At 34.2% G+C, this 27,566-nt stretch overlaps 1 protein-coding gene across 2 annotated transcripts in view; it reads left to right on the top strand.

The window, feature by feature from the left end:
• Nucleotides 1-10,075: 10,075 nt before the first annotated feature.
• Nucleotides 10,076-27,566, top strand: part of LOC114324299 (protein FAM184A) — a 79,000-nt gene continuing 61,509 nt past the window's right edge. For both annotated transcript variants that reach the window (XM_028272105.2, XM_028272103.2), the window contains exon 1: nt 10,076-10,454. In XM_028272105.2, coding sequence (XP_028127906.1) covers nt 10,255-10,454 — 200 coding nt within the window. In that variant the 5' untranslated portion in view covers nt 10,076-10,254. The remainder of the gene's footprint in view (nt 10,455-27,566) is intronic.

Here is a 27,566-nt window from a genome sequence, read left to right as displayed (position 1 = left end):
AAGTTTTGTACAGTTATGCAGGTTGAATGTTCACATTTTTTAAGATATTAAGCTGAAATTTAAATTTTAAACGCAGCCTACTGCGACTCCAAAAACAGGGTACAATTTTGATATTTTGCTTCCCGTTAGAAATATCGGAAAAAGTTATTTGAAAAAGATGTTTCAAATATTATTCTAACCCCACGTACCAAATTTCATAACAAAATTAGCACTTTTAGTTTTTTTCATTATTTGTAGTCAGGATCCTAAAACTTAAAATTGGTTGGCCTGAGATGCATCACGGGACAGACGAATTTTAGGGTCCTGACTACAAATACTGAAAAAACTAAAAATGCGAATTTTGTCATGCAATTTGGTATGTGGGGTTAGAATAAGATTTGGAAGTACTTTTTCAAATAACTTTTTCCGATATCTAGCTAACGCGAAGTAAAATATAGAAAAATTACCCTGTTTGAGGATTCGCAGTAGGCCGCGATTAAAATTTAAATTTTAGTTGAGTATCTTAAAAAATGTGAACTTATGTGAATTTAAACTTATTTAAAATTTAAATTTTTGGTGCAACTATATTTCTATTAAATAATTAATTTATTTAAAAAAGTTATTAGTATTATTAAATCATACATATTTAGGGGCCCAAAAATTGTGTAGTTCCTCGGGCCTGATTTGAAGTAAAATAGGCTCTGAGTTTAATTTACCAAATGCTGCTCAGGCTAATCCTATGCGACGGGGGAGCTCACATGTCTGGTTATCTCTGCCCAACAGAATTTCATGTCCCAAGTACTTATAAGATGCAGTTTGCTCAATATCCCTTCAATCAACAATTGCACCACATTAGTTATTATTTGCGTCTTGTTCATGTTTATCTTTAGTCAGGCCTTTTAGGGATTTAAAATTATATGATTAATTTAATCTAATTTAATAGCTTTGTATCCTGTTGTGTAAAATTGTTTTCTTGTTTTCTACGAGTAATTTCAAACAATAATTATTTTTGTCATGCATTATTTCTAGCAAAACTTTTTTCAGGGTCGGGTTCATATTGCAAAACCTAACAAATTTACCAGAAACCAAAAATAAATATAGCAGATGATTAGGATTATTTGTTTTTCTAAACAAATGCTTGATTTTTTCATTGTGTTCGGTGGTAGGCCAGGTGATAAATATAAATAGATCTGTTAAAAGGGAGTAGAGCTAATAAGTATGATTCTCAAACTACTTGCTTATGATATGACATGTGTATATTATTTAATATTTTATTTAATTAGAACGAACCACACTTTTAACTAAATACACTTTTTATTTTTAATTAAAATCGTGGTTTATCTACTATTTTTATTGGAAATCAGCCCATTTTAAAATAAGTTTATTTTGAAGTTTTGACACTTGAAATTCGGAAATTGTTCCCAAAATATAAGACATTAACAAATTTTGTTTTTGTAACTTCTTAAAAAAATTCTTCTATTAATTTAAATTTATCTGACTCATTCACATTGACAATTCAGAAATATCCTATTAGGTACCTATATATTTTAAAGTAGATGACTTTAAAATGATAGGTACTGTCAATATTTTTGAGTTGCGTTCCTGGGACGACTTTATTGGAAGATAGTTCATTCGATTACATGAAATCAACTCAAGAATACATATCAGAAAAATCATAGCGTGTGATTTGTCTCTAAAAAGATAACCACATGCAATGATCACGTTATAAATCTCCTGCTTTTAAAGATCACATGAAAAAACCTGCATACTATCACGACATGGTAAGTATCTAATCTTACATTTAGTTTACGCTGGAAAGTCCACATATAAAAGAAAATGGAAGAACTACTTATCCGGTACAAAAAATGTAATGGCTGATGAGAAGTAACTCAGCATTATCCGTACATAATAAACCACTACTGTACAAACAAATACTGAGTGCAGTATGGGCGTATGGATGCCAATGCTGGGACTCTGCCAATTCAAGTAATATCCAATCATCCAAAGATACATACCAGAATAAAGTGTTACTGAATATCGTTGATGCTCATTGGTATATGAGAAATGCCGACCTTCAGGACCTTGAGATGGAAGATGTAGATACAGTTATCAAGAGGATGGCAGGTACTTACGAACAGCTCCATAGTAATGTAAACAACTAGGTAGACCATCCAGCTTCTCGATAAAACTGTGTTTTAGAGAGAAAGAAGACTCAAGCGAAGAAAACCATTTGAGTTAGTGTAAAGTGTTAACTGGTGTAAAAGGCAGAGCATAGCGTTATGTTGTATGTAAGGTATGCATACTGTATGCATATGTTGTATGCATATGTTGTATGCATACTTGTTAGATAAAATAAAAAGGCATCATAGGGTAAGCTCTTAGAATTTATGTATCATGTAGTAATTTATGTTAAAGTAGAATTGATAATTGGCCAACTGTGACCAGATTTCAGTGGTATAAACACAGCTTAAGTGTTTAATAAAAAACCGTCATAGTTACGACAAGGAGAACTTCATTGACGAGTAAACTGTTTCGATATTCTTCAAATCAACCTATTATTTTTTTTTAGAAAGTTTCCGGCATTTTGGCGCACCCTGTAGATATAAATTTCCCAATTTATAATAAACAATGAGTATATATCTGCGAATAAATCGTCATACTCGTTCTTATTTCTATAACTAGAACATATTATCCGTCTGGATTTCTCGCCTTTCAACTTTTCCACAGACTGATCTACACCACGAACAAACACTGACCGATTACAAGTCCTACCTCGCGTGCTTCGTGCCAGAAATAGCCTAAAATATCAACCAGCAGCCACTACTAGCTAATATCACAAAGGCAGATGAAGAAAATTAATACAGTAAAATTGAAATTTATAAGCTAAAAGACACAGACAATAGGAATAAATACAAAAAAAAACAGATGAAGAATTCACAAGACTAGGCAATCACAAAGACAGATGGATATTGAAAGAAAGATGTGAAAAAGTTAGGGAAATACTACTCAAAAAGGCAGAGAAGATATGTGGAAGAAGAAAGTATAATGGAAAGCTAAAGAGAACGAAATAGTGGAAGAAATATATTAAAGATTTAGTAAAGAAGAAGAAACAAGTATAAAAAACGTTAAAGAGGCGGAATTACGACAGCTGGAGATGAACAGTTTGTCGTCTTGTGCTTTGAGAAGCCTTTGACCAAACGGTCACCGCAGTTTCCTTCGTAATCTGCAAGAAGTGAGAAATGTAAACGTAAGTGAATGGACAGTTAAGAGGCGACTTCATGTTGTTGGTTTATCTTCTCGAACAAGAGTAACTGGACCGCTGCTTTCCCGTGAACACCGATTTGCCAGATTGAATTTTACACGAGAACACTTGGCTTGGGCAATGCAGGATTGGAGTCATGTATTTGTTTCAGATGAAGTAAGATTCTGATTGGTACGGCCCTGAATGACCTAACGAAAGGTGTGTTTATTTCTGGTCTCAACAAAATGGCAAATTTTGTGCAGAAAAAGTAATAGTTTATTTATAAATAGTTCAGTGACAAGTTTATTAGATACCAGTAAGTGTATCCATCGTATTATTTTTATTTAACATAACGTGGTAAACCAGTTTTGGCTAATTCTTATTTAATAACATCGATAAGGTAGGATATAAGCTACAATTTATTCCAGTTTTGTTACTGGTTTAATTACATGCTTAATTACTGGTCAGGTCCGTATTAGTTTTGAACACATGTCTCGTGTTAAATTTAAAAATGGAACCTAACATTCAGAGTCTCTCTGACTCGCAACATGAACAACAACCGCAGACAAATACCAATAAAACCTATTCATTAGCAACTTCTTCTTCTTTTCCGTCGAAACTGCAAGCGATTGTCTTCAGCGCCTTAGAAAATACGAAGCTGCAAGATTACTTAATTCCGTTGGGCAATCTAATTCAACCAAAAAATATTATATTTTCGTCTCGATTGTCGAACAATCGGATATGTATGTACCTTTCAAGCAAACAACTGGTGGACGAATTTATGCAAAAGCACGGACAAATAAAAATCGAGAATAATATTGTACAAGCTAGAAGACTGATTTCTCCAGCCGAACGTATTGTTTTGTCAAACGTATGTCCCAGTATACCACACAGTTTGTTAACTGATTATTTACAAAAAATAGGACTTAATCTTCTCTCCCCAGTCACCTTCCTAAAAATCAGTTCTAATCTTCCTGAATACAATCATATTTTGAGCTTCAGAAGACAAATTTACGTTAGTCCTCACAATATCTCCTTACCCGACTCATTCCTTTTAGACTTCGATAATACAACATATCGAATTTTCTTAGAAACTATGGCCTGTTATACCTGCAAAAAGGCTGGACATATCGCCACAAACTGTCCCGATAAAATGGAATCACTAGCAAATTCAAATAACAGTCAACCAATCTCTTCTCCCTTATCCGAAACTATGCCTCAACCTACAGCTACAATTCTATCTCACGAACAAATTCCTATCGAAGAAAGCTCCGCAAATAATCTAAACAATCCTAATATAGAAGAAAGTCAAGAAGATAGCACCATGGACACCTCCATAGCCATTAATGTCGACCTTCAGTCGAAACGTAGTATCAGCGAGGTTCTCACTTCTCCAGAAACAAGTCATACAGAAAAACCCTTTACTGTACCTACATCTAAACCTAAAGCCAAGAAGATTAAAAGCGACGAGGAGCATGTAACATCAAAATCATCAAAATCATATGACCTTGAACCTGTCAAAAATTTTATCCAAAATCGTTCGACCCCTTTTGTCCTCAATTATGACCAACTGAACCTTCTTATTAGCAATATTACTGGAGCGAAAAATCCTATTGATATTATTATTCAAGATTTTACTCCCGACCTAATGCAGTTACACGATATGTTAACTGAAGTTTATACACAATTGAAAAACAGATCATTCAAACGCTTTATCACCACTCTCAGAAAGAAAATCTTACGACACTTGGGTAACGAGCTCTCTGAATCCGAGAGCGAGTCATCTCAGGTTAGCCAGTAAACTTACATTTTCATATAATAAAATTCACTAAGCTACTGGAGTAGAATATAGATAAATTTTTCCATCGACTACCAACCTTTCAAACACTTACTTCTGAATTTTCTATTGCGGTTTTATCTGCTAAGCTCTATGCAGTGCTCAAAGCTATCATGCATATGAATTCTAATGGCATTTCTGATTCAGTTAAGATTCACTAAGCGCTCTTCAAACCCTTAAACAGATCTATCCGCAATGTCCTATTGAGAAACACATAAATTCGAACTGATGCAGGCTCAAGAAAACGCTAGAAGAATCAGATTTTTATAGATACCATTCCACATTGGCATTACAGGCAACGAAAAATCCAACCAGTGCGCGAGTGAAATTGCCGTATGTGCTAATATAGAAAAGATGAGTGCCGAAATACCGCGAGTGATATAAAAGCTTACATTAAGAATCGTGTTTTGTGCAAGTGGATATACCTAATATATAAGTAATTTATTGGGCACTAATTACTCAATGGACAATATTGTAACATTTCTGAAATCCATAGGAATATTTTATAGAATTTACCTTTGTATTCTGTAGCCGCCGCTAATCACCATTAAGGTGGATGCGGCTATACTTTCTAAATAAAAAAAAAAAAAAAAAGATTCTGATTCTAAGCGAGAAGAGCCATTAGACAATACAGGAAATAAGATGGACAGCAACGGGAAATTTAGAAATGGAAGATGTTATAGTCTTTTGGTCGGGTAGTGAGAACAGACATAAATACGGATGTGGATTCGTAATTGCAAAAAGATTAAAAACAGCAGTGATAGATTTCAAGCCAATAAACGAACGTATCTGCTATATTAGACTCAAAGGTAAGTGGTTCAATCTCACTATATTCTCAATTTATGCCCCAACAGAAGATGCCGAAGAAGATAGGAAGGACGAATTTTGCGAATTACTAGACCAACAGTATAAAGCAACGCCAAAACATGACATCAAAATAGTAATGGGGGACTGTAATGCTAAACTAGGTAAGGAAGACTATTTAAGAGAAGTAATTGGTAAACATAGCCTACACGATACAACAAATGATAATGGACACCGGCTAACACAATTCGCAATATCTAATAACATGATTATTAAATCCACCCAATTTGAAAGAAAGGACATTTACAAGGTCACATGGGTGTCAAATGATGGAAGAACACGTAACCAAATAGATCATGTCCTCATTGATGCAAGACATTCTAGTAGCATTATTAATACACGAAGTATGAGAGGAGCTGACAGCGATAGTGATCATTTTCTTTTAAAATCAAAGTTGAGAACACGAATATCAGTACAGAAGATGGAGCAACAAGAACAAAGAGAAAGATGGGACATATAAGCTCTTCAAACACCAAATAAAGAACTGGAGTACCAAGTAGCCATAAGCAACAGATTTCAATTGCTGGGAGAAGAAGACCAAAATGTAGACCTAGGAGATGCATGGCAGCGAGTGGCATCAGTGATAGAACAAGCAGCGAAAGAAACCATTGGGAAAAAGAGGACTCGCCCAAAACAGAAATGGTTTGACAAACAATGCTAAGAAATGCTGGAAACAAAAACTCACAAAAGAATGAAAATGCTACAAAACCCTACAGATGAGAACAAAGCAGATTTTCGCAGAACGAGGGCACAGACAAGGCAACTACTCAGAACTAAAAAGAGAAGCTACATAGAACAGCAAATACGAGTAATGGAAATAAGTGGCGAGAGGAATCAAAGAAAATTCTTTAGGGAAGTGAAGACAGTCAGACAAGGTGGAAATGTTGGGGTAACACAAGCTATGAGAAATGAAGCAGGTGAACTGATAATGATGGAAACAGAAATCGTAGAGCGATGGAAGGAATACTTTCGGAATTTACTAAATATTGAAAGTGAGATGGAGGAATCAGAGACTACATTTCATTCTGCAGATGTGGAAATACCACCACCAACACTCCAAGAAGTAAAGAATGCAATAGCATCTCTTAAAGATCACAAAGCACCAGGAAATGATGGTATAAATGGAGAATTGATAAAAAAACGAGGAAACGTTTTACATCAAAAATTGTATGACATTATTCTCAGAGTATGGCAACAGCAGAAAATGCCTAGAGAATGGAATGGAAGCGTTATAATACCCATACATAAGAAGGGAAATAAAGAGCAATTCCGAAACTACAGAGGCATATCGCTTATTAGTACAGCGTTAAGATTCTATCAATTATCTTACTAAAGAGACTCAATAGTATTCGGTAGATATTCTAGGCGACTACCAATGCGGCTTTCGAAGTGGAAGGTCAACAATAGATCAAATATTTACCATCCGACAAATATTAGAAAAAAACTGGGAATTCAACCGAGATGTACACCAAATCTTCGTAAATTTCCAGCAAGCATATGACTCGATAAAAAGAAGCAGACTATGGCTAGCAATGCTAGAAATGGGAATACCAAGAAAATTAGTGCAGCTCACTCAAATGTGCGTGGCAGACTCATATGCACAGGTAAAGATAGGAAACAGAACATCGATGCCATTTAGTATAACATCAGGGCTTAGACAAGGAGACCCTTTATCACCATTGCTATTCAATTTGGCTTTAGAATACGCAATAAGTAAAATATCGTCTGAACTAACAGGGGGACTCGCAAATCGAGGATCAAAACTATTGTTGGCCTTTGCCGATGATCTAGATGCAGTCGCTCATTCTACAAGAGACGTAAGAGAGGTGTTTTCACAGCTCGAGGAGGAAACAAGTAACCTGGGCCTTCGAATAAATGAAGAGAAGACGAAATATATGCTGGTGACCAAAAATCCAAGACCAAGAGTTAGGCAGAACGTAACTATTAATGACCACAACTTTGAAGTAGTAAAAGAGTTTAAATATCTGGGAGCAGTAATCACAGAGGACAATCACATAGAAAAAAGAGGTCTCAGCAAGAATAGCTGCGGGAAATAGAGCATTATACTCCCTATTATCATTATTAATATCTAAGCTGCTGAAAAGACAATCTAAATTAAGACTGTACATGTCAATTATTCGCTCAGTTGTTACATATGGGAGTGAAACATGGACTCTACATCAGCGAGAAATAAATAAATTGCTGATATTTGAAAGGAAAGTCCTCAGAATGATATTTGGTCCTCAAAGAGATGAATTGACAGGAGAGTGGAGAAGGCGCCGCAATGCTGAATTGGTGACTCTATATGGTACTGAAAACATCGTCAGACATATAAAAGCTAATCGGATAAGATGGACAAGTCATGTAGTAAGATCAGAGGAAGACAGAGTGCTAAAGACAGTGTTCTTCGAGAGACCAGACGGTATAAGATCAGTGGGCCGTCCCAGAAAAAGATGGAAGGATGATGTTGAAACCGATCTATCTAGGATTGGGGTACAACAATGGCAAATCGAAGCGCAAGATCGCAGATGATGGAGGGCCATAGTGGATGCGGCGAAGACTCACCCCGAGTTGTAAAGCCAGTCAAGAAGAAGAAGAAGAAGTAAGATTCTGTGTTACGGTCTCAGATAAATGTGTAAGAGTTTGGCGACCGACGTCCAGGCGAAAGATATGCTGAAGCACATGTTGGGGCTGAAGCGATTTCCATTTGGTGGAGGGTTAGTCATGGCATGGGGAGAGATATCGTTTGACGCTCGCTCGAAGTTAGTCTTTATTGAGAATAGGCCACTGACTGCGCATAGGTACCTGACACAGGTTCTAGAAGACCATGTGTTACCATTTATGTTTATTCTTGAACATGACGTAACATTTATGTATGATAATGCACAGTCCCACATTTCTCGGATAGTTACTGAGTATCTGGACGAGGTTCAAATAACCCGATTTGTTTGGCCTGCTTGCAGTCCAAATATCAATCCCATAGAACATGTTTGGGACGAGATGAAAAGACGTTTACGGATTCACGTGCCAGCCTCTAGAAATTCTTTCTTTCTTTCTTTCTTTCTTTCTTTCTTTCTTTCTCCCCTTCCTTGTACCCTATCAGGGTGTCGGATTTGGGATCGCTATTTTAATTTACATTCACCCATCTCTTCCATTCTTTTCAGTTTTCCGCCATTATTTTTAATTCCTCAAGTGATTTTCCTTTAACTTTTCCCGCCTCTACTATTTGCTGTATCCATTTTTTTCTTGGTCTGCCTCTTTTTTTTTTGCAATGTTCCTTCTTCTCGTAATTCTGTTGGGTTGCATCCTCATCAAATGCCCATACCAATTCATTTGTCTCCTTTTTGGTTTATTCATTATTGGTTTTTGGTTGGCCATTCTCCTAATAGTCTCGTTGCTTAATCTATCCCATTTTGTCTTTCCAACTATCCTTCTTAAATGTCTCATCTCCATTGCATTTATTCTGCTCTTATGTTTTTCCAGAATTGTCCAGTTTTCACTTGCGTAGAGCACAGTCGGTATCACTATTGTGTTATATCCATATTATGTTTATTTTTGTCTCTCTTGTAAGTTCTCCTTTCCCCAGTATTGGGGATAAAGCATAGTATAACTTGTTTGATTTCTTTGCTCTATTTGTTCCTCTAGAAATTCAACAGACATATCTGTGTAGGAATGGCAGAGTCTTTCGTAGAATGTAATCCAAAATCTGACCCAAGGCATGCCTCGTCGTTTGGAAGCTGTTATCACTGCCAGAGGAGGGAATACTCGCTACCGCAGTTCTTAAAATTTTTGTTGTTTCAACAAAAAGCATATCAAATTAAAATGGCCCCTTTTCAATATCTAGCAAATTAAAGAAAACATGTTCATTTTCGTTACTTTCAATAAACTTTAAAGGACAAAAATATTGCCTTGTTTAAGCAATCCGTTAGAAAACTTTGTTATCAGCGAAAATAGTTAAAAAAGAATAATAATTTCTAAAATAAATGATTCAAAATACTGAGTGACTATAATTTTATGCTCGGCAGTGTATTATTCAGAAAGTTTCAAGCATTTTGGCGCACCATGTAGATATACATTTCCCATTTTATAATAAACAATGAGTATATATCTGCGAATAAATCGTCATACTCGTTCTTATTTCTGTAACTAGAACATATTCGTCTGGATTTCTCGCCTTTCAACTTTTCCACAGACTGATCTACACCACGAACAAACACTGACCGATTACAAGGCCTCTCTCGCGTGTTTCGAGCCAGAAATAGCCTAAAATATCAGCCACCGTTCGTGCCAACGTGAATTTAGAAGCTGACTCTACGTGCAATTAACCGAAGTAATGAGTTTTGTGAGGAGTATTTTCGGTGGTAGTGATAATAAAGACGCGGAAGTGGATGACGACACCAGTGACGAGATTTCCTCGTCCTCGGATACAGGCTTCTTGAGCAACCTTAGCACCAGCGACTTGGAGAGCAGTTTGGGCTCCAATGGTACCGGGGAGCCGGACTGTTCGACCATTTCGAACTTCTTTGGATATTGGTAAGCTGATGTTTTGGGACCCAAACTCAAACTGTCTTTAAAGCTTTTAACTCACATTTTTGGCGCAATAGACAATGCATTTTTAAACACACACAAAAAAAATTATATTACATATTTCAAATGTTTATGTTTTACCAGGAACAAACAAAGATATAGTCATGGGCTTTCAAAACTCTTGTGATTTTATATTATTTGTTTCATATTAAGTGCTATATTTTGTAAATCCATTGTTTAGGTAACCCGTACTAACCTGTTCCCTTTCAAATTGTTCAAATTGTTCATTCTCGTTAGAGGCTTCCTAATATATTTTTAACCATGCTTCACAAAAAGTTTGCTACGTATTAAATGTTTATTTTTACCAAGGTTAAAATAAAATTTAAGTTTATTTTACACACTTGAGATGTACATCACGATATTTTTTTATGCGATGATAAGTTATAGAATTTAAGACCAGCTTACTTTAGTGGGATTTTTTTATTATAAATCCCAAAAAACACAACAGATATACGACCTTTATTAAGTAATTCGAAACGACTCATAATGCTGCAAGGAAAAATATTGCGAGGCCCTGTAAGAAGAACATCTTGGTTAAAGAATCTCAGAACCTGGTTCAACACAACACCTATTCAGCTTTTCCCCGCTGCTGCAGATAAGGTAGAGATTGTCATGATTATCGCCAACATTTGTCACAGACAGGCAAATCAAGAAGAAGAAGAAGAAATCACACGCTTCAGTTTGAAAATTTAAAGTGAAGTACTAAGAAAGTTTCTCCAAACGAAAATGGAATACGATTTCTATGGAACGCAGAAATAAATACGGAGATTAATAAACAAAAATAATGAAAATAATGAATAAATAAAAATAAAGCAAATTCAGAAGAAAACATGGAGCAATTGCTTACACTCCTTATTTGTAAAGGTGAGAACAAAACGGACTATGGGAGGAAGACCACACCGGACCACACCAGACCTACAAATAAACAAAGAACTGAATATCTAACAAAACGAGATAACAGAAGCTCTAAGAAAATTGAACCATAGAAACTCACTAGGAGAGTGCGGCATATCAAACAAGCTCTTCACCTTCATCATCATCATCATCATCATCATCATCATCATCAACATCGTCAATGGCGCTACAACTCTTCGTGACTCTTTGTCGCGTTTACTATTGCCTTCCATGTTTGTCGGTCCTGTGCCACTAACTCCCATTGTCGCACTCATCTGCATGTTTCCACCTTTTTCTAGTCCGCCCTATAGACCTTCTTCCAGAACACATTGTTTATAAGGCGATTGTCGTTACTGCGTATCACATGCCCTGCCCATCTGAGTCTATTGGCCTTTATATATCTGACTAGATTTTCTTTTTCGAATAGAGACTCTAGCTCGTTATTGTTTCTACGCCTCCATTCGTTTGTCACGCTGTCTCTGCAAGGGCCATATATCATTCGAAGGATTTTACGTTCCCACATCAGCAATTTATTTACTTCTCTTTTTGTTAGCGTCCATGTTTCGCTTCTATACGTGACTGCTGGTCGTATTACGGTCTTACATATCTGGATTTTTGAACCTCGTGAAAGAAGTTTTGACCTTATTAGATGTTGCATTGCAAAGAAAGATCTGTTTCCTGCCATTATTCTCATTTCAACTTCTTGCTCTAATTTGTTGTCATTTGTGATTGTTGCTCTTACTAGATATTTAAATTATTTAACCACTTCGAAGTTGTGATCGTTGTACCGACCATGTATTTTGTTTTGTCTTCATTTATTTTCAGACCGATGTTTAATACAGCTTCTCAAAGCTCGAGAAAATATCCTTTTTTTTCTTTTCTTTTTTGGCTTGGACTATAGTCATTCAGCCAGTCTCAATCAAAAGTAAATGTATTAAAGATATTGCCAATTAGTGAAACATGGTTGTTATAATAATATTACAATTTTTTACTTCTTATTTTACCTACTCATTACAGCTAATGTATATACTATGTTTATATATATATATATATATATATATATATATATATATATATATATATATATATATATATATATATATATATAAAATATCCTTAATTTCTAATGTTGATTGTGCGACTGCGTCTACGTCATGGGCAAAGGCGAGTATGATTTTTGCTCCTCGAGCAGTTATGTCTGGTTTAATTTTGTGATATATTTTCCGCATGACATATTCTAAGGCCAGGTTAAACAACAATGGGGACAACGGATCTCCCTGTCTCAGTCCAGAATTAACGCAGAAAGCATATAATATCCCCCCCCCCCTATTCTAGCTTGTGCAAAGGAAATACTTACAAACATTTGTGTTACCGCAGCTAGTTTCTTGGGTACGTCGAGCTCGATCATTGCCTTCCATAATGTTGCACAATTAATTGAATCATAAGCCTCTTTGAAGTCTATAAAGATCTGATGCACGTCCTGATTATATTCCCAATACTTTTCAAGCATTTGTCTTATTGTAAATATTTGATCAATAGTCGATCTGCCAGGCCTGAAACCACACTGGCAGTCACCAACTATTTCTTCGGCGTACTAATCTTTTTAATAACATCGAAGCCAATATTTTATACGTAGTGTTGATTAGTGAGATTCCTCTGTAATTCATGCATGATTCCTTTTTTCCTTTCTTGTGTATAGGTACAATAATACTACCACACCATTCTTTCGGCATTATTTCTTGTCGCCAGGCCCTTTCTATTAATTGATGGATTTTACTTATGAGTTCATGACCGCCTGTTTTAATTAGCTCGGCATCAATATTGTCCAGACCAGGGAATTCATCGTTTTTAAGCGTTTTTATGGCACTCGTAATTTCTTCCATGCTTGGTGGGGGTATTTCTAATTCGGCCATTTGATACTCATGTTCTCCGTTGTTTCCACCATTTTCATTGTTTTTATCAGTGAAATTTTGAGCCCATTTTTCTATTATTTTGTTTTCGGCAGCCAGCATTTCTCCATTTTTATCTCTTACGAAGTTGGGTGTCCTTATATACGAGCCTCTCTTATGTTGTCTTACCTCTCTGTAGAAATTTTTACTTTGATTACGTCTGTGTTCTTCTACTTTTTCAATCTGTTGTTGCAGATATTGTCTCTTTTTTTGTCTAAGTGTTCTTCTAGCTGCGGCTCTCTCTCTGTGGAATCGTATATGTTTTTCTTCTAATGGGTTCGACAGATAATCAATTCTTCTTTTGTTTGTTTCTTTTAGTGTTCTTTCACATTCCTCGTCAAACTTTTTCTTTTTTGTTTTTTTTTGTTCTTCCGATAGATTTCTCTGCTGCTTCTGTAATAGTTGTTTTTATGGAGTCCCATCGCTGTTCTACATCTTCACTTTCATTTTCATTTATTTCCAAAACCTGAAACTTATTTCTTAATTCTACTTGGTACTGTCTTTCAGCTTCACCACATATCATCTTTCGATCTTTGTGTGTTTATCTATTGTTTGTGTTGAAATTCTTGTTGTGAGCTTGGCCTTAGAATGCTCTTCACCTTCGAAGGTTCGCAAAAATGTAATTCCAGTTTATTAACGTTATGTTTATAAATTAAGCTACAATTGATTTAAATTAAAATTGCGTTTTTAACTAAATAATGTTTGACGTTTATCCTAATTTCCACCGTGGAAATTGTTTTCAAAAAAGATTAGGGTAAAGCGGGGGAATGGCGGCCCCCTAAGCAAAATATCAAGTTGTTAGTTATTTAAGTGAGTTATAACAGGGAAAATGAAGAAATAATAAGAACACATATTTCTCAATGTAATTTTAATGAAAAATATTTTTTAATGTGTAACACATATTTTCAAAAAAATATTTTATAAAAAGTGTCCGTGGCCGATATTACCCAGCTTGTCGGGGTAATGCCAGCCGTCTTCACATACAAAAATCGCAAATAAACCTTTTTTCTTTTGTTGTGCCTGTACATGCCTTATGGGCCCACTGTCCGCACATTACACATCTTAACCAAATTTCATTATTTTTTCCAAATTCTCCGCACAATATACATATGTCTTCATTGATATCTAAGTCTCTATCATCGTCATTGTCTTCTTCATAGTCTTCTCCCTCAAATTCTTTATAACTAACAGCATTTTTTTGCGATCTGGTTTCTGTTTCAGCATTGTTGAACCCGTTTCTTCCGTCATCCATTTTTTTTAACTTTATCAACATATGCAATTATTTAAACAATATTTCACAAACAATAATAAAATTAATTTGATTTTTGTGGAATTAAAATATTAAAATACAACAGAATAGGTAAGAAAATAATATATTAGATGAAGATTGAAAGAAATTTTGGTGTAAATCAACTTGTGTGAATCGAACTCCGCTGTCCTGCGCATAGCACCAAAAACTAATGTTTATTTAAAAAATTTCCTGACGCCTTAGCAATTAATCGATTTTAATTTTGCAAATTGCAAATAAAAGGTACAGTACACTTCTATAAGCAAAAAAAAAATTCAACTTGCTATCTGATTTATTTTCAGTCCTGTAACATTTTGAAAAAATGAATTTTTTTTGCGAAAGCTGGATTTCAAAATTTATTGCAAAATCTATTAAACCGATCTTAATGAAATTTACAGTATTGTTTTACTGTATCATAAAGTTTTTCTGGGTGAAATATGAAGGTCCTAAGTGGATCCTATAAATGGTTGAAAAACGTAAAATTCGAATACTTGTTTTTGTATGGTTTTTTTCGCAATGATTGCTATTTTGCAACAAGGGTGACTATTTTTTAAATTATTAACTAATTCTATATTGTTGAAAATTTAGTTACGCAACTTTTATGTCAGTACAACTTTTCTCAGAAATGAATATTTTTAAAGTTATAATCAAAAAACCAATAAAAAAATCGAATTTTTCCTTCATATTTTGACATTTTGATTATTTAAACAATGTTCCGGACCGTTTTCACTGGGAGGATAACTGAAATATTATTATTTGAGTTATTTTCAAGCAATTTCTGCAAAAAAATTTGAGTCACCTCTCAACGTCCATCTCAAAACAGATGCGCCCTGGACTAAAAAGGTACAATTTATTATAACATCGACGCGTGGTTTCAAATGCCGAAAACGTGGTCATGAACCTTTAAAAGCATAATATTGTTTATAAACTTCGGAATTACTTTCGTCCTTAAGGGTTTTTGGCATCGCTGATTACGAATCTGACATTTTTTTTTGAAAAACAAAATGGCAGATCCAACATGGCGAAAAGAAATTGAAAATATCAATAAAAAAGAAAATTTTTTTGTCAAATTTGGTAGTTTAAGGCCGCTGATTGCAAATCTAACGTTACTTTTTTTAAAACAAAATGGCGGATGCAATATAACCGAAAGAAAATCGAAAATTTTATTTTAAACGCATATTTGTTTAAAATTTTATATTATAAGGGACTTCTGAAACTGCTAATTACCAATACATTTTCTTTATGAAGTACAATATTCATAACCTATTAATGTTGTTCTGAAGCTATTTCCTTGTAGCATTTTTATGATTAACTATTTAGATGGGAAATAAGCCACAAATAAATTGAAACAATAATTTTATTAACGTTTCGAAGCCCAAATCGGGTTTCGTTGTCAAAAATACAAAATACTACTAAAATAAACAAAAATGTTGTTGCTAAGTAAAAAAATTCTTCTAAAAATTTATTTAATCTGACTCATTTATATTGGCAATTCAGACGTAGGTATATTATACATTTTAAAGTAGAAGACTCTAAAATGATATCACCAATATTTATGAGTTGCGTTCCTGGGACGACTTTACTAAAAGATAGTTCATTCGATTACATGAAATCAATCCCAACTCAAGAATATCCGTCACAAAAAAATTATAGCATGTGATCTCTCTTTAAAAGACAACCAAATGCAACGATGACAGTAAAATTCTCGCGTTAGAGATTCCATTTATATTAGAGTTATATCCGCGTTAGAGATTCCATAATAGTTAATCATAACCTATTACTTATGTACAACTGCCCTTTAATACCCAACAATCGCCAGAATCATGTAATATGCGTAATTTCCCACTATTGTATTCAAACAACTGCCAGCAATGCATAGGCAGTTATAGGCAGCTAAACCAAAGTGATTATGTATCTCCTTACCTTATATTTTAAAATTAATCAACATTAGTCGCAGAATTATGCAGAATTTTCTACTTTTTGAATGTATCTTTACAAAATTTTGATTATTTCAATTAAATTTTCACTACTTATGCATTAACAAATTTAAGGCATTTATTGTTACTAAATCTTAAGTTAACTTCATTACTACATCCTTAAAAAGAAGAATCTGATTTACAGCGATAAAATTGATAAACTACAAAACGTTTTACAGCGTTTTCAATATACGCGTTCTTTTTCACTTTCTCTGCCGGCCAAAATAACCTCGAACATGGCCCACGTGTTCCTGAGCTGTGAACCAGAATACATCCAGTTTGATCCTTATACCTGCATATCAGGACTCTACGATAGTATGAGAAAACAACTGTACACATGAAAATCCCTAGATAGGGACTTTTTTCGCTTTATCACCACGTTTTCAGCATTAGGAGTATCCAAGAGGGGTTTGGAAATAAATCAAAATTAAACAAAATACTTAAGGAGATAGGAGCAAAATCTTGGTCCAATGCTATTTATATTTGAAATTAAAAATCACACTAAATTTATTTTTCACCCTTGTAACTTATTCTAATAAACATAGAAGTTTTCAGGGAGTTTCGGCCCTCAGTAATAACGCAATCTTTAAAAATGTAATAATGTAATCTCCATGTTAATGCGGACTGATTCTCCGTGACAAATGAATCGGAAGAGCCCAAAGAGGACGGCAATCACTCCGCTAGTAGTAGTAGTGTAGATGCCATGATTATAAACGATACAAATACTAAATTACAAACGGAAAGGACGAAACCTTAGAGTATGGAAAATTTGTTCTCTCTGGGAGAGGGTAAAAAATTTTCCATACTCTAAGGACGAAACAGTATAGGAAGCCTTTTGAAAAGATGGAGCGAACTTTGATATGGAACAGGCAACAAATGTAATATGAGTTTTTGTCTGTTTTCTCTATTTTAGCACATCTTTTGTTATACTACACTGCCAAGATTGAGTCGTCGCGAACATTATTCTTATCTATTTAGAATCGCGGTTACAAAAGTTATCGAACCCGAAATAATGCACAGTGCACATTCTTTACAATATTTTTAGCTCAGTATTTGTCAATCTCTGCCGATTTTTACTACACTCTCTACTTTGTATTAAAAATATCTAAGCCGAGATCCACTTGCTCTGCGCTTCGTACCACATCAACATTCTTATTGTTTAAAACATCCAGCTCACTTTGTTTGTTTTTAAATACCCAAATACCTACCTATTTGCGTCTCTAGATGTATTCTCGTGAAATCAGTGAACTTTTCCTTTGTGATAAAAAGTAAAAGGCCGGCAAAAGTAAAAGACAAATGTCACCACGTGAACAAGTATAAAAAGATGTCCGACTGAAGGTTTTTTTCATAAAAAGTTCGGTGTAGGGTGTGTCTATGGCTCTATCAGCGAATAACGTATTTCAGTTTTTTACTAACAGTGTCTCGTCTGTTCTAACAGGGTAAGAAAAAACGAAATGTGTGATTGCTTTTTTCCATCTAAATTTATTTTACCACACTTTAGCTATTTTACATGGTTATATTTCATCCCTACTCTGTATTTTTAACATTTGAGACTACTATTTAGTATTTCATTATTTTTTTCTCACCATATTTTGTTTTAGTGTTTCATATACTTACTTGTATTTTTCCTTCTTCGTCGTTTTGTCTGCGTTTCTCTTTGAATCATTTAAGTTTATTTCTACTCCTTTCATCTGTTCTATCTTTTAGTTCCTCTAATTATATTTTTCTCGTTTCACATATTGTTGTTAGTCCGTGTTTTCAGGGTTTATCTTTCATACTTTAATTTCTTTTCGTTACGTCTATTTATGTCTATCGATCAATCTTACGTCTCCCATTTTCTCCTTCTTTGTCGTTTTTCTGTGTTTCTTTTTAAGTATAGATACGTTTTTCGTATCCGTTTTTATTTCATTAGTGTTTTTATTAGTTTTATTTTATGCTTTCTTTTCTTTAATTAATGTTTTTGATCTGTCAGCCTCCGTTTTTCCCTCTTTTCTAGTTTGATTTTTGAAGACGTGTATTTGTAATCTCTTAGCGGATTTCAAGTTAACTCTTACTCTGTTCATCTATTCCGTTCATTTTCTCTAGGATTTGTTATATTGTTGAGTTTTGTATTGGAAAAAATAGAGTGATTTGGCGTGCGGTGACTTTTTCGAAAGGGGAAGCGATTCAATAAGGATATAAAAATATTTTCTTAAGGGTCGAGGGTCGAGCAACTTTCCACCTGATAACACTCTGATGCGCAGGGGCTCTCTATCAGCAAAGTACTTAATTATGTGAGACGTCCTGCGTACAAGGACTCACACACTAAATCCGTGACGCGTGAATGCGTGAGGCACTCTATTCCCGCTATTTCTAGTGACTAGTGACCTATCATTGATCTGTATTGCTAGCTCGGGCCTTGAGTCCTCGCGCCGGGCTTGGTTTTCTAAAGAAGAATCATATTAAAAAAATATACTCCGAGGCATTTTCCACAACACACAACTTTCACTAAAATGACACTTATTTATACTCGAGGTCTATTCTCCTATCAACTTCTGATAATTGTTGAATGCGGTATTTTTTAATGGATAATAGGGCTAACTTTCAAAGTCTGTCTTCGCTTGTTGAATTTCTTTTAAACTCTTAATTTGAAACTTTTAATGCATCTTAATACTGCAAAACTTCGTTCAACTGATGCACTTGTGGCTGGGATACTTACCAAACTAATTCACACAACTGGTCACAACTTGACCACTTCACACAGCGACTTGTTTAAACCAGTAGTTATAAAGAAATCCCAGATTTCTGGGTATTTCTTTATCATTCATGTCAGTTGTTTCAAAAATGATACTTAACTGAGAATGCAAAGCTGGGATATCAAAAAATTTTCATTATTTAATCGTAATGACATAAATTCCTCTGTGGGAAATTTTGATGAATTATAATTAGAAATATTAAGATTATATATAATTCTACAAATTTTAAACCGTTAAAATTTTGAAAGCTAGAATTCATTTGTTGTAGAATATTATCAAAAGGTCTCTTTGTTTCCTCTGTTTTCTCTGTGTCTCTGTCTCCGAAATTATCAATCTTCATTATTTTTCTTTCATGTTCAAACCCCATATGTTCAGTTTTATCCCAAATATTTTTAAAATGCTCTCGTTTTTTAATTATCGTATTAATAAAGTCTTCAATTTGTCTTATACAAAATGCAATACCATTTTATTTCTGTAAAATGTGAAATAAAAGATCAGTAAAAGGAAATATCTCTGCAAAATTTTAAATCGAAATATTCTTTAAGCGAATGTATGTAATACCTAAGCACCCCTTAGCAGCAGTAACACTCGGAGCATCTCACTTTCGGGAAGGCGATACGACGAGCGCTTCCATGGCATACCAAAATTCGCGCGACTAGTGGCTGCGGTCATTGAACCCTGACCAATTTTAAAAGGGACAACTGCATGACAAGCGGCGATTTTGAGATGCGCTTCTGCCAGGAGTGGACCAAATAGTTGAATTGTGTGCATATTGAGTTCGTTCGTACGCGATTAATTTTTAATATTTTTCAATGCCTATTGGCTAGGTAATATGTAGATTATTTGGATTAGGGAAAAAAATTTATTATTAAATATTAATTAATAATATATTTTCTTATATCGACGAATAAATAGGGAAGCGGCGCTTCCTCCGCTTCCATGGACCGCACGCCTGTGGATTATTATCTGTCTTATCTCTGAGAAAGGAACTGCAGACGCATTTCGAGTTTAAGAAACGGGCATGAATATAAAGATATAGCTAATTTTGATCCATATCTTATCTGAATGGCTCTGCCACTGATCAAATATTTGACTGTATATTTACTTATTTTGTATGATGTAATGAGAAGACGTTTTACCCTGCTGAAAAAGGCTTTACATTCATTTGCTTGTTACTTTCTTTGTGATTTTTGCTATAACTTGCCTCTATTTATCTTTAGCTGTGTTCTCTTCCTATTAGTTTTCAGCGTTTTCTTATTGAGTTGATTTTCATCTTTATCTGCTTGTCTTAATGTTTGATTAAATCAGCACGATGTCTTTTACGTTCTATCGTTTACTACCTGTTTACATAAATTATATTAACATAACTCTTATCAAGCCGTCCTTACTTACGCGTTAGAATCGTGGACGATGGCAAAAAGCGAAAAAGTTTAGGCTGTTTTGAACGCAAAATCCTCAGAAATATTTATAAAGGCGTGAAGAAAAAAGGATTATGGGATAGGCATTATAATTTTGAGCTTTACTGTCTTTATAGTGAATCTAGTATTGGTAGGTCCATCAAAATTAAGAGGCTGAGGTGGCTAGGCCACTTAGAGAGAATGAATGCGATGGAGCCGTCGAAAATATTTAAAACTAAAAACCGTAGGAGTGAGGAGAAAAGGCAGATCCAGAGCACGATTTAAGGACCAGATTGAAGACAACTTACGAATGTTAAGAGTACGAAATTGAAAAACCAAGACGGACCAAAATAGGAAGAAATGAAAGCTGACCTTAGAACAGGCCAAAACCCACTATGGAGTGTAAAGCCAATGACGATGATTACATAAATATTTTTCCTGCCCTTTATTTTTCAATTTGTTGTGAAAACAATCTACACTACCTCACATTATTCGATGAAGTTTTTCATATAATCGAAAGAGAGTATAAAAATATGTTAAAGTAGTAGAGAAAACAGATTTTAGAGCCAGAAGATTGAGGGGGGACTACTAGTTTGCGTTACGCAACTAATAAAAAAGAAAACCCCTAGGACCAAAATGTCATTTACTGTAAAAAAGTTTACTTTTTCTATACAAAAGCATAACATAGTGTTCCCATTAAACGACTCTGAGAATCCTTAGAATTGAGAAATATTAACATAAACATCATAAAGGCAATTAATGAACTGTAGGTATAGTAATAAACAGGCTCGATTCAAAATAGGAAATAAACTCTCAGAAAACACAAGGTAACCCAGACGAATCAAAATAGGAAGAAATGGAAGCTGACTTTAGAACAGGTAAAGACTCACTGTGGGGTGTAAAGTCAATGACGATGATTACATAAATATTTTTCCTGATCTTTAGTTTTCAATTTGTTGTGAAAACAATTTACACTACTTCACATTTTTTGATGAAGTTTTTCATATAATTGAAAGAGAGTATAAAAATAAGTTAAAGTAGGAGAGAAAACAGATTTTAGAGCCAGAAGATTGAGGGGGGACTACTAGTTTGTGTTACGCAACTAATAAAAAAGAAAACCGCTAGGACCAAAAAGTCATTTACTGTAAAAAAGTTTACTTTTTCTATACAAAAGCATAACATAGTGTTCCCATTAAACAACTCTGAGAATCCTTAGAATTAAGAAATATTAACATAAACATCATAAAGGCAATTAATGAACTGTAGGTATAGTAATAAACAGGCTCGATTCAAAATAGGAAATAAACTCTCAGAAAACACAAGGTAACCATAGGCCTTAAACACTTACATCTCACAAACCTTGAACAGACATTTGAAGATATGGAGAACAGAATGAATTCAACTTATTATGATGGGTAAAATCGAAGGACGCAGAGGAATTGGTAGAAAGCAGGCCTCTTGGTTGAAGAATATTCGGGAGTGGACAGGAATAAAGAAAGCAGAACACCTATTTCGAATAGCTCGAGACAGAGACAGTTTCGCCATGTTAATCGCCAACGTCAAGGGGACTTGATAGGGCACGTTAAGAAGAAGAAGGAGAAGGAAATGTGAAGAAATGTGAATTTCAATAAATAACAAGAAAACCCTATATACACTATGTTTCGCAGACGATAAGATACTGATAGCACCAAACTAGGACTATCTGGAATATATGATAAGGAAACTCGTAGAAGAATAGAAGTCTGGCAAATAAAATTATTAAAATTAAAACAGAACAAATGCTAAAAGCCATAAAAATGGACTTTTGGCGAAGATCCATAAGAAAGTCCAAGAGAGAACGGATAATAAAATGACTTTATAAGACAAATAAAAGTAGATCACACAATTGTATGGTAGGTACAAGGGATGGCAGAAGATAGACTACCAAAACAACTGTTAAATTGGGTATCGCCTGGATGTAGAAAACGTGTAAGACCAAAAAGAAGCTGGAGAGAAGGTCTAGATAGGGGAATTAGAGACTGAAACTTAGATGAGGATGGCGACTGGGTATCGAAAGACGTTGTAAGACGTCGTGAATTGATTCATATCTGGGTGATTCGCCAAAATAGACGGCAATTTCGAGGTAGAGAAATTTAATTCAAAACATGGTTTATATTTTTTATAAAATGAGCTATTTAACTTACCCATGATACCAGCAGAGATCGTTTTTAAATATTTTCCAAAAAACGGAAATGTTGTAACTTCGGAGTTGACAAGTGTCCACGGTGTTGACGTAATTCTCTGTTAATTGAAGTTTATGATCGTAATAATTAAAAAAACTGGTATGTAATAAAACTATACAAAACACTTCCATTTTGATATAAAGTACTACAGAAAAACATGAAAAATAGGTAAAATATCAATTGCGTCGGAGTTGATTTAGATCGGCCTTCGTGTTGACAAAACTTTCCAATATGTAGCCGTGTCTTTGCCGTTAAACATTAAAAATTTAATCGGCTTTTGAACACAATCTTGGCATTTCCTTTCTACACATTCTTCTGTCTTTTCTCCATGTCAACATAATTATTTGTTATCCGCTTCCACACATGAGCTCCATGTTTTCACATAATGTGCCTACATAGACAGCAGATGTCTCTTTTATCAACATTAGAGAAGATTGCCCAAAATGGTATATTCTTACAGAAATAAGCATAGCTGCATAAAACATTACTTTCTTTCATAAAATCTTTATTTAACGATTTTGGGGGATTTCGCCTTCATTTTTCCGTCGTACTCCGGTGTATACTAGCCATTTTCTATAAAAAGAAGATAATTACCAAACCGACCGAAACATCTTGACAACTTACCCAGTAGTAACCTTTTTCCTATATCAGACTAAATTTAAATTACCCGTGTTGAGCTGCCCCCCCCCACTTGCAAAAATTAAAAAACAAATAGCCCTGATTTATGAGCTATTTATGAGCTCTCATATTCCGCAAACTAAAAATTTTGAGCTCGTTCCACTGAGCAGGAATTTAATACCCTAGTGGGGGGGGGGGGGGGCTGAGTCAGCCCCCCCCACTACTTAAAAATAGGAATATTGAATCGGTTTTTGCGGCAGAATTACGAGCTATTTATGAGCTCTTGAAATTATATACTTTCGATTTTTGAGCTCATCCCCTTCACCCCCAAACAACCCTTTAATTGATTTAACTTAAGAGAAAGATGCTGAGGAAACTTAAAATATATCGTATTGCGGATATAATTCATATAGCTTATATACTCTAAGAATAAACTATTAAATCAAGAGCATTTCGATTATTGAGCTACAACGCCTTCGCAAGAAAACCACCCTATCTTCCCGGCTTAAGAGAAAGTTGTATTAAAATGCATTAAACTAATTATTTGGCGACTACATATCATTTAACAATTTATAACCTTCCAAATTACGCGCATTTAGATCAGTAAATTGCAATCTATTTTGTATAGTGCAGTCACTGAAGGTAAAAATCAAGGATTACCTTCAATTTCGGTGAACCTTCATCGATTTTCACGAAAATTGGTCAGTAGTTAGAGGATACGTCAAGAAACAAAGGTGATATGGTACCACTTTGCGCCTTTACCCTGAGGGTAGATACCGCCCCTTCTCGGGGGTGAAAATTATTTTATAAAAAATAAATGCACAAATCAATAAAAGAACAAATTAAAAGCAAAATTTATTATATAAAGTTAATAAAATAAGTCAATACTTTTTAAGTTATTAAAGATCAAAGATTTTAATTATTTGTGAAAAAAATGCATGTTTTGAAGAGGTTTTTTGTAAATCACTGAAAAACTTTAAGTTTTTACAAAAAAGTTAATAGTAGTTTAATTCGTATAGCTTATGTTCTAAGAATAAACTGTTAAATCACGCGTCTTTCGATTATAGAGCTACAACCTCTTCGCAAGAAAACGACCCCATATTCCCGGCTTAAGAGAGAGTTGTTCTTAAAATAATTAAAATTAATTATTTGGCGACTACATATCGTTTAATAATTTATGAGCTTGCAAAATATACGCATCTCAATTATTGAATTGCCATTTTCTTTCTATAGTGCAGTCACTGAAGGTAAAAATCAACTATTACCTTCGATTTCGGTAAATCGCCATTTATTTTCACGAATTGACAATAACAACTTGGGGTTTTAGCCTGGGGTATATGTCACCCCTTCTCGGGAGTGAAAATTACTTTATTGAAAATAACCCCACAAATCGAGAGAGGGACAAATTGTAAGCAAAATTTGTTATATAATGTGATTAAAATAAATCAATACTTTTTGAGTTATTAAAGATCAAATATTTTAATTTTTGGAAAGAAAATGCATGCTTTAGAGCGATTTTTCATAAATGACTCAAAAACTGTAAGTTTTTACAAAAAAGTTTTCATCACTAAAATTGAAGCTAATAAAAAATATAATAAATTGCTTACTTGAAAAACCCTTTAATGTTAATTTAAAGTAAGTTATTGGTAATTAAATGTATATTTTTTTCCGCGACTGTTCAAATCTAAGGGTTCAAGCTTAAATAACGGAAAAGAGATACATTTTATAACACTTAGCTACTAAATACTTGTCAAAGTACTTAGAAATACCTATGAAAAATAAGATCCAGAAAAAGTTGATAGTATCAAAATCCGCTCACCAATTTTCGTGAAAATGAATGGAGATTTACCGAAATCGAAGGTCATAGCTGATTTTAACCTTCAGTGACTGCACTATAGAAAGAAAATGGCAATTCAATAATTGAGATGCGTATATTTTGCGAGCTCATAAATTATTAAACAATATATAGTCGACAAATAATTAATTTAAATTATTTTAAGTACAACCCTCTCTTAAGCCGGGAATATGGAATGGTTTTCTTGCGAAGGGGTTGTAGTTCAATAATCGAAAGGCGAGTGATTTTAGAGTTTATTCTTAGAATATAAGCTATACGAATTAAACTACTATTAACTTTTTTGTAAAAACTTACAGTTTTTCAGTGATTTACAAAAAACCTCTTCAAAACATGCATTTTTTTCACAAATAATTAAAATCTTTGATCTTTAATAACTTAAAAAGTATTTACTTATTTTATTAACTTTATATAATAAATTTTGCTTTTAATTTGTTCTTTTATTGATTTGTGCACTTATTTTTTATAAAATAATTTTCACCCCCGAGAAGGGGCGGTATCCACCCTCAGGGTAAAGGCGCAAGGTGGTACCATGCCACCTTTTTTTCTTGACGTATCCTCTAACCACTGACCAATTTTCGTGAAAATCGATGAAGGTTCACCGAAATTGAAGGTAATCGTTTATTTTTACTTTCAGTGACTGCACTATACAAAATAAATTGCAATTTACTGATCTAAATGCGCGTAATTTGGAAGCTTATAAATTATTAAATGATATGTAGTCGCCAAATAATTAGTTTAACGCATTTTAAGTACAACTTTCTCTTAAGCCGGGAAGATAGGGTGGTTTTCTGGCGAAGGGGTTGTAGCTCAATAATCGAAATGCTCTTGATTTAATAGTTTATTCTTAGAGTATATAAGCTATAGGAATTATATTCGCAATACGATATATTTTAAGTTTTCTCAGCATCTTTCTCTTAAGTTAAATCAATTAAAGGGTTGTTTGGGGGTGAAGGGGATGAGCTCAAAAATCGAAAGTATATAATTTCAAGAGCTCATAAATAGCTCGTAATTCTGCCGCAAAAACCGATTCAATATTCCTATTTTTAAGTAGTGGGGGGGGGGCTGACTCAGCCCCCCCACTAGGGTATTAAATTCCTGCTCAGTGGAACGAGCTCAAAATTTTTAGTTTGCGGAATATGAGAGCTCATAAATAGCTCATAAATCAGGGCTATTTGTTTTTTAATTTTTGCAAGTGGGGGGGGGGGCAGCTCAACACGGGTATTTAAATTGTATTTTTTTAGTTTAAGAATGACCATTCACACATTTTAAACAACTCCGAGGCACGTTCGTCAACTCCGAAGCACGACTGGGCTTCGGAGTTGATTGCTTCGGTGTTGATGATTTCATACATTTTTAATTTTACTTTCTACAAAATATTAAAAATAATTCTGCTTTATTCATCGTGTGTCAAAAAAACTTTATAGAGCATACTTAGAAGGAAAACATATTAAAAAACTAGCAAAATTAAGCTTTTACGAAGGCTTCGGTGTTGACTGTATAAAAACATACGCTTAGCTTAAGACACCTTGAAAAATTTTGTATCGCTTAACGATATTATGTTCGTCCACTTTCTTCCACAATTTGGGTTAGACTGAAGCGTTCCTCTCTTGTCAAGCTGCCTGCCATACAGTATAGTGTAGTTTGGCCTAAATTTTCATATATTTTCATGAGGCCTCGGTGTTGATGCACAAAGTTGGTTACAGTTTTGGTAGTAGATTTTTATGGTTTAATTTCAAAAACGAAAATTATTAATTTGACAATTTTAAATTACATTGGGTTTTTAATTAATTATTGATAAAATAATCTGCACTTTTTTAACTTTTCAGTATGTAATACTATAAAACAGATCAAAAACCAAGGTGAGTTACAGCCTCGGAGTTGATATTTTGACATTAAAATTGCATAGAATGCTTGTAAAAATACTTTTTTTTTAATTAATGTTAAGTGGCGTACGCGTACATTCATCTATTGTATAACTTAACTTTGGCAACACAATTTGCAACACAGTATGTAAAGGACTTAAGAAAAAAGCGAGTTACACAATATGCCGCTTATTTTGGCGAACCACCCATCTACATTATTTTACAAACTGTTCTTAGTGTGCTCCAAGTATATTTTCTCAAA

Source organism: Diabrotica virgifera, chromosome 1, assembly GCF_917563875.1.
Source record: "Diabrotica virgifera virgifera chromosome 1, PGI_DIABVI_V3a".
Lineage (NCBI taxonomy): Eukaryota > Metazoa > Arthropoda > Insecta > Coleoptera > Chrysomelidae > Diabrotica > Diabrotica virgifera.
The sequence above is the reverse complement of the archived record's forward strand: the minus strand, read 5'-3'. Positions and strand labels throughout refer to the sequence as shown.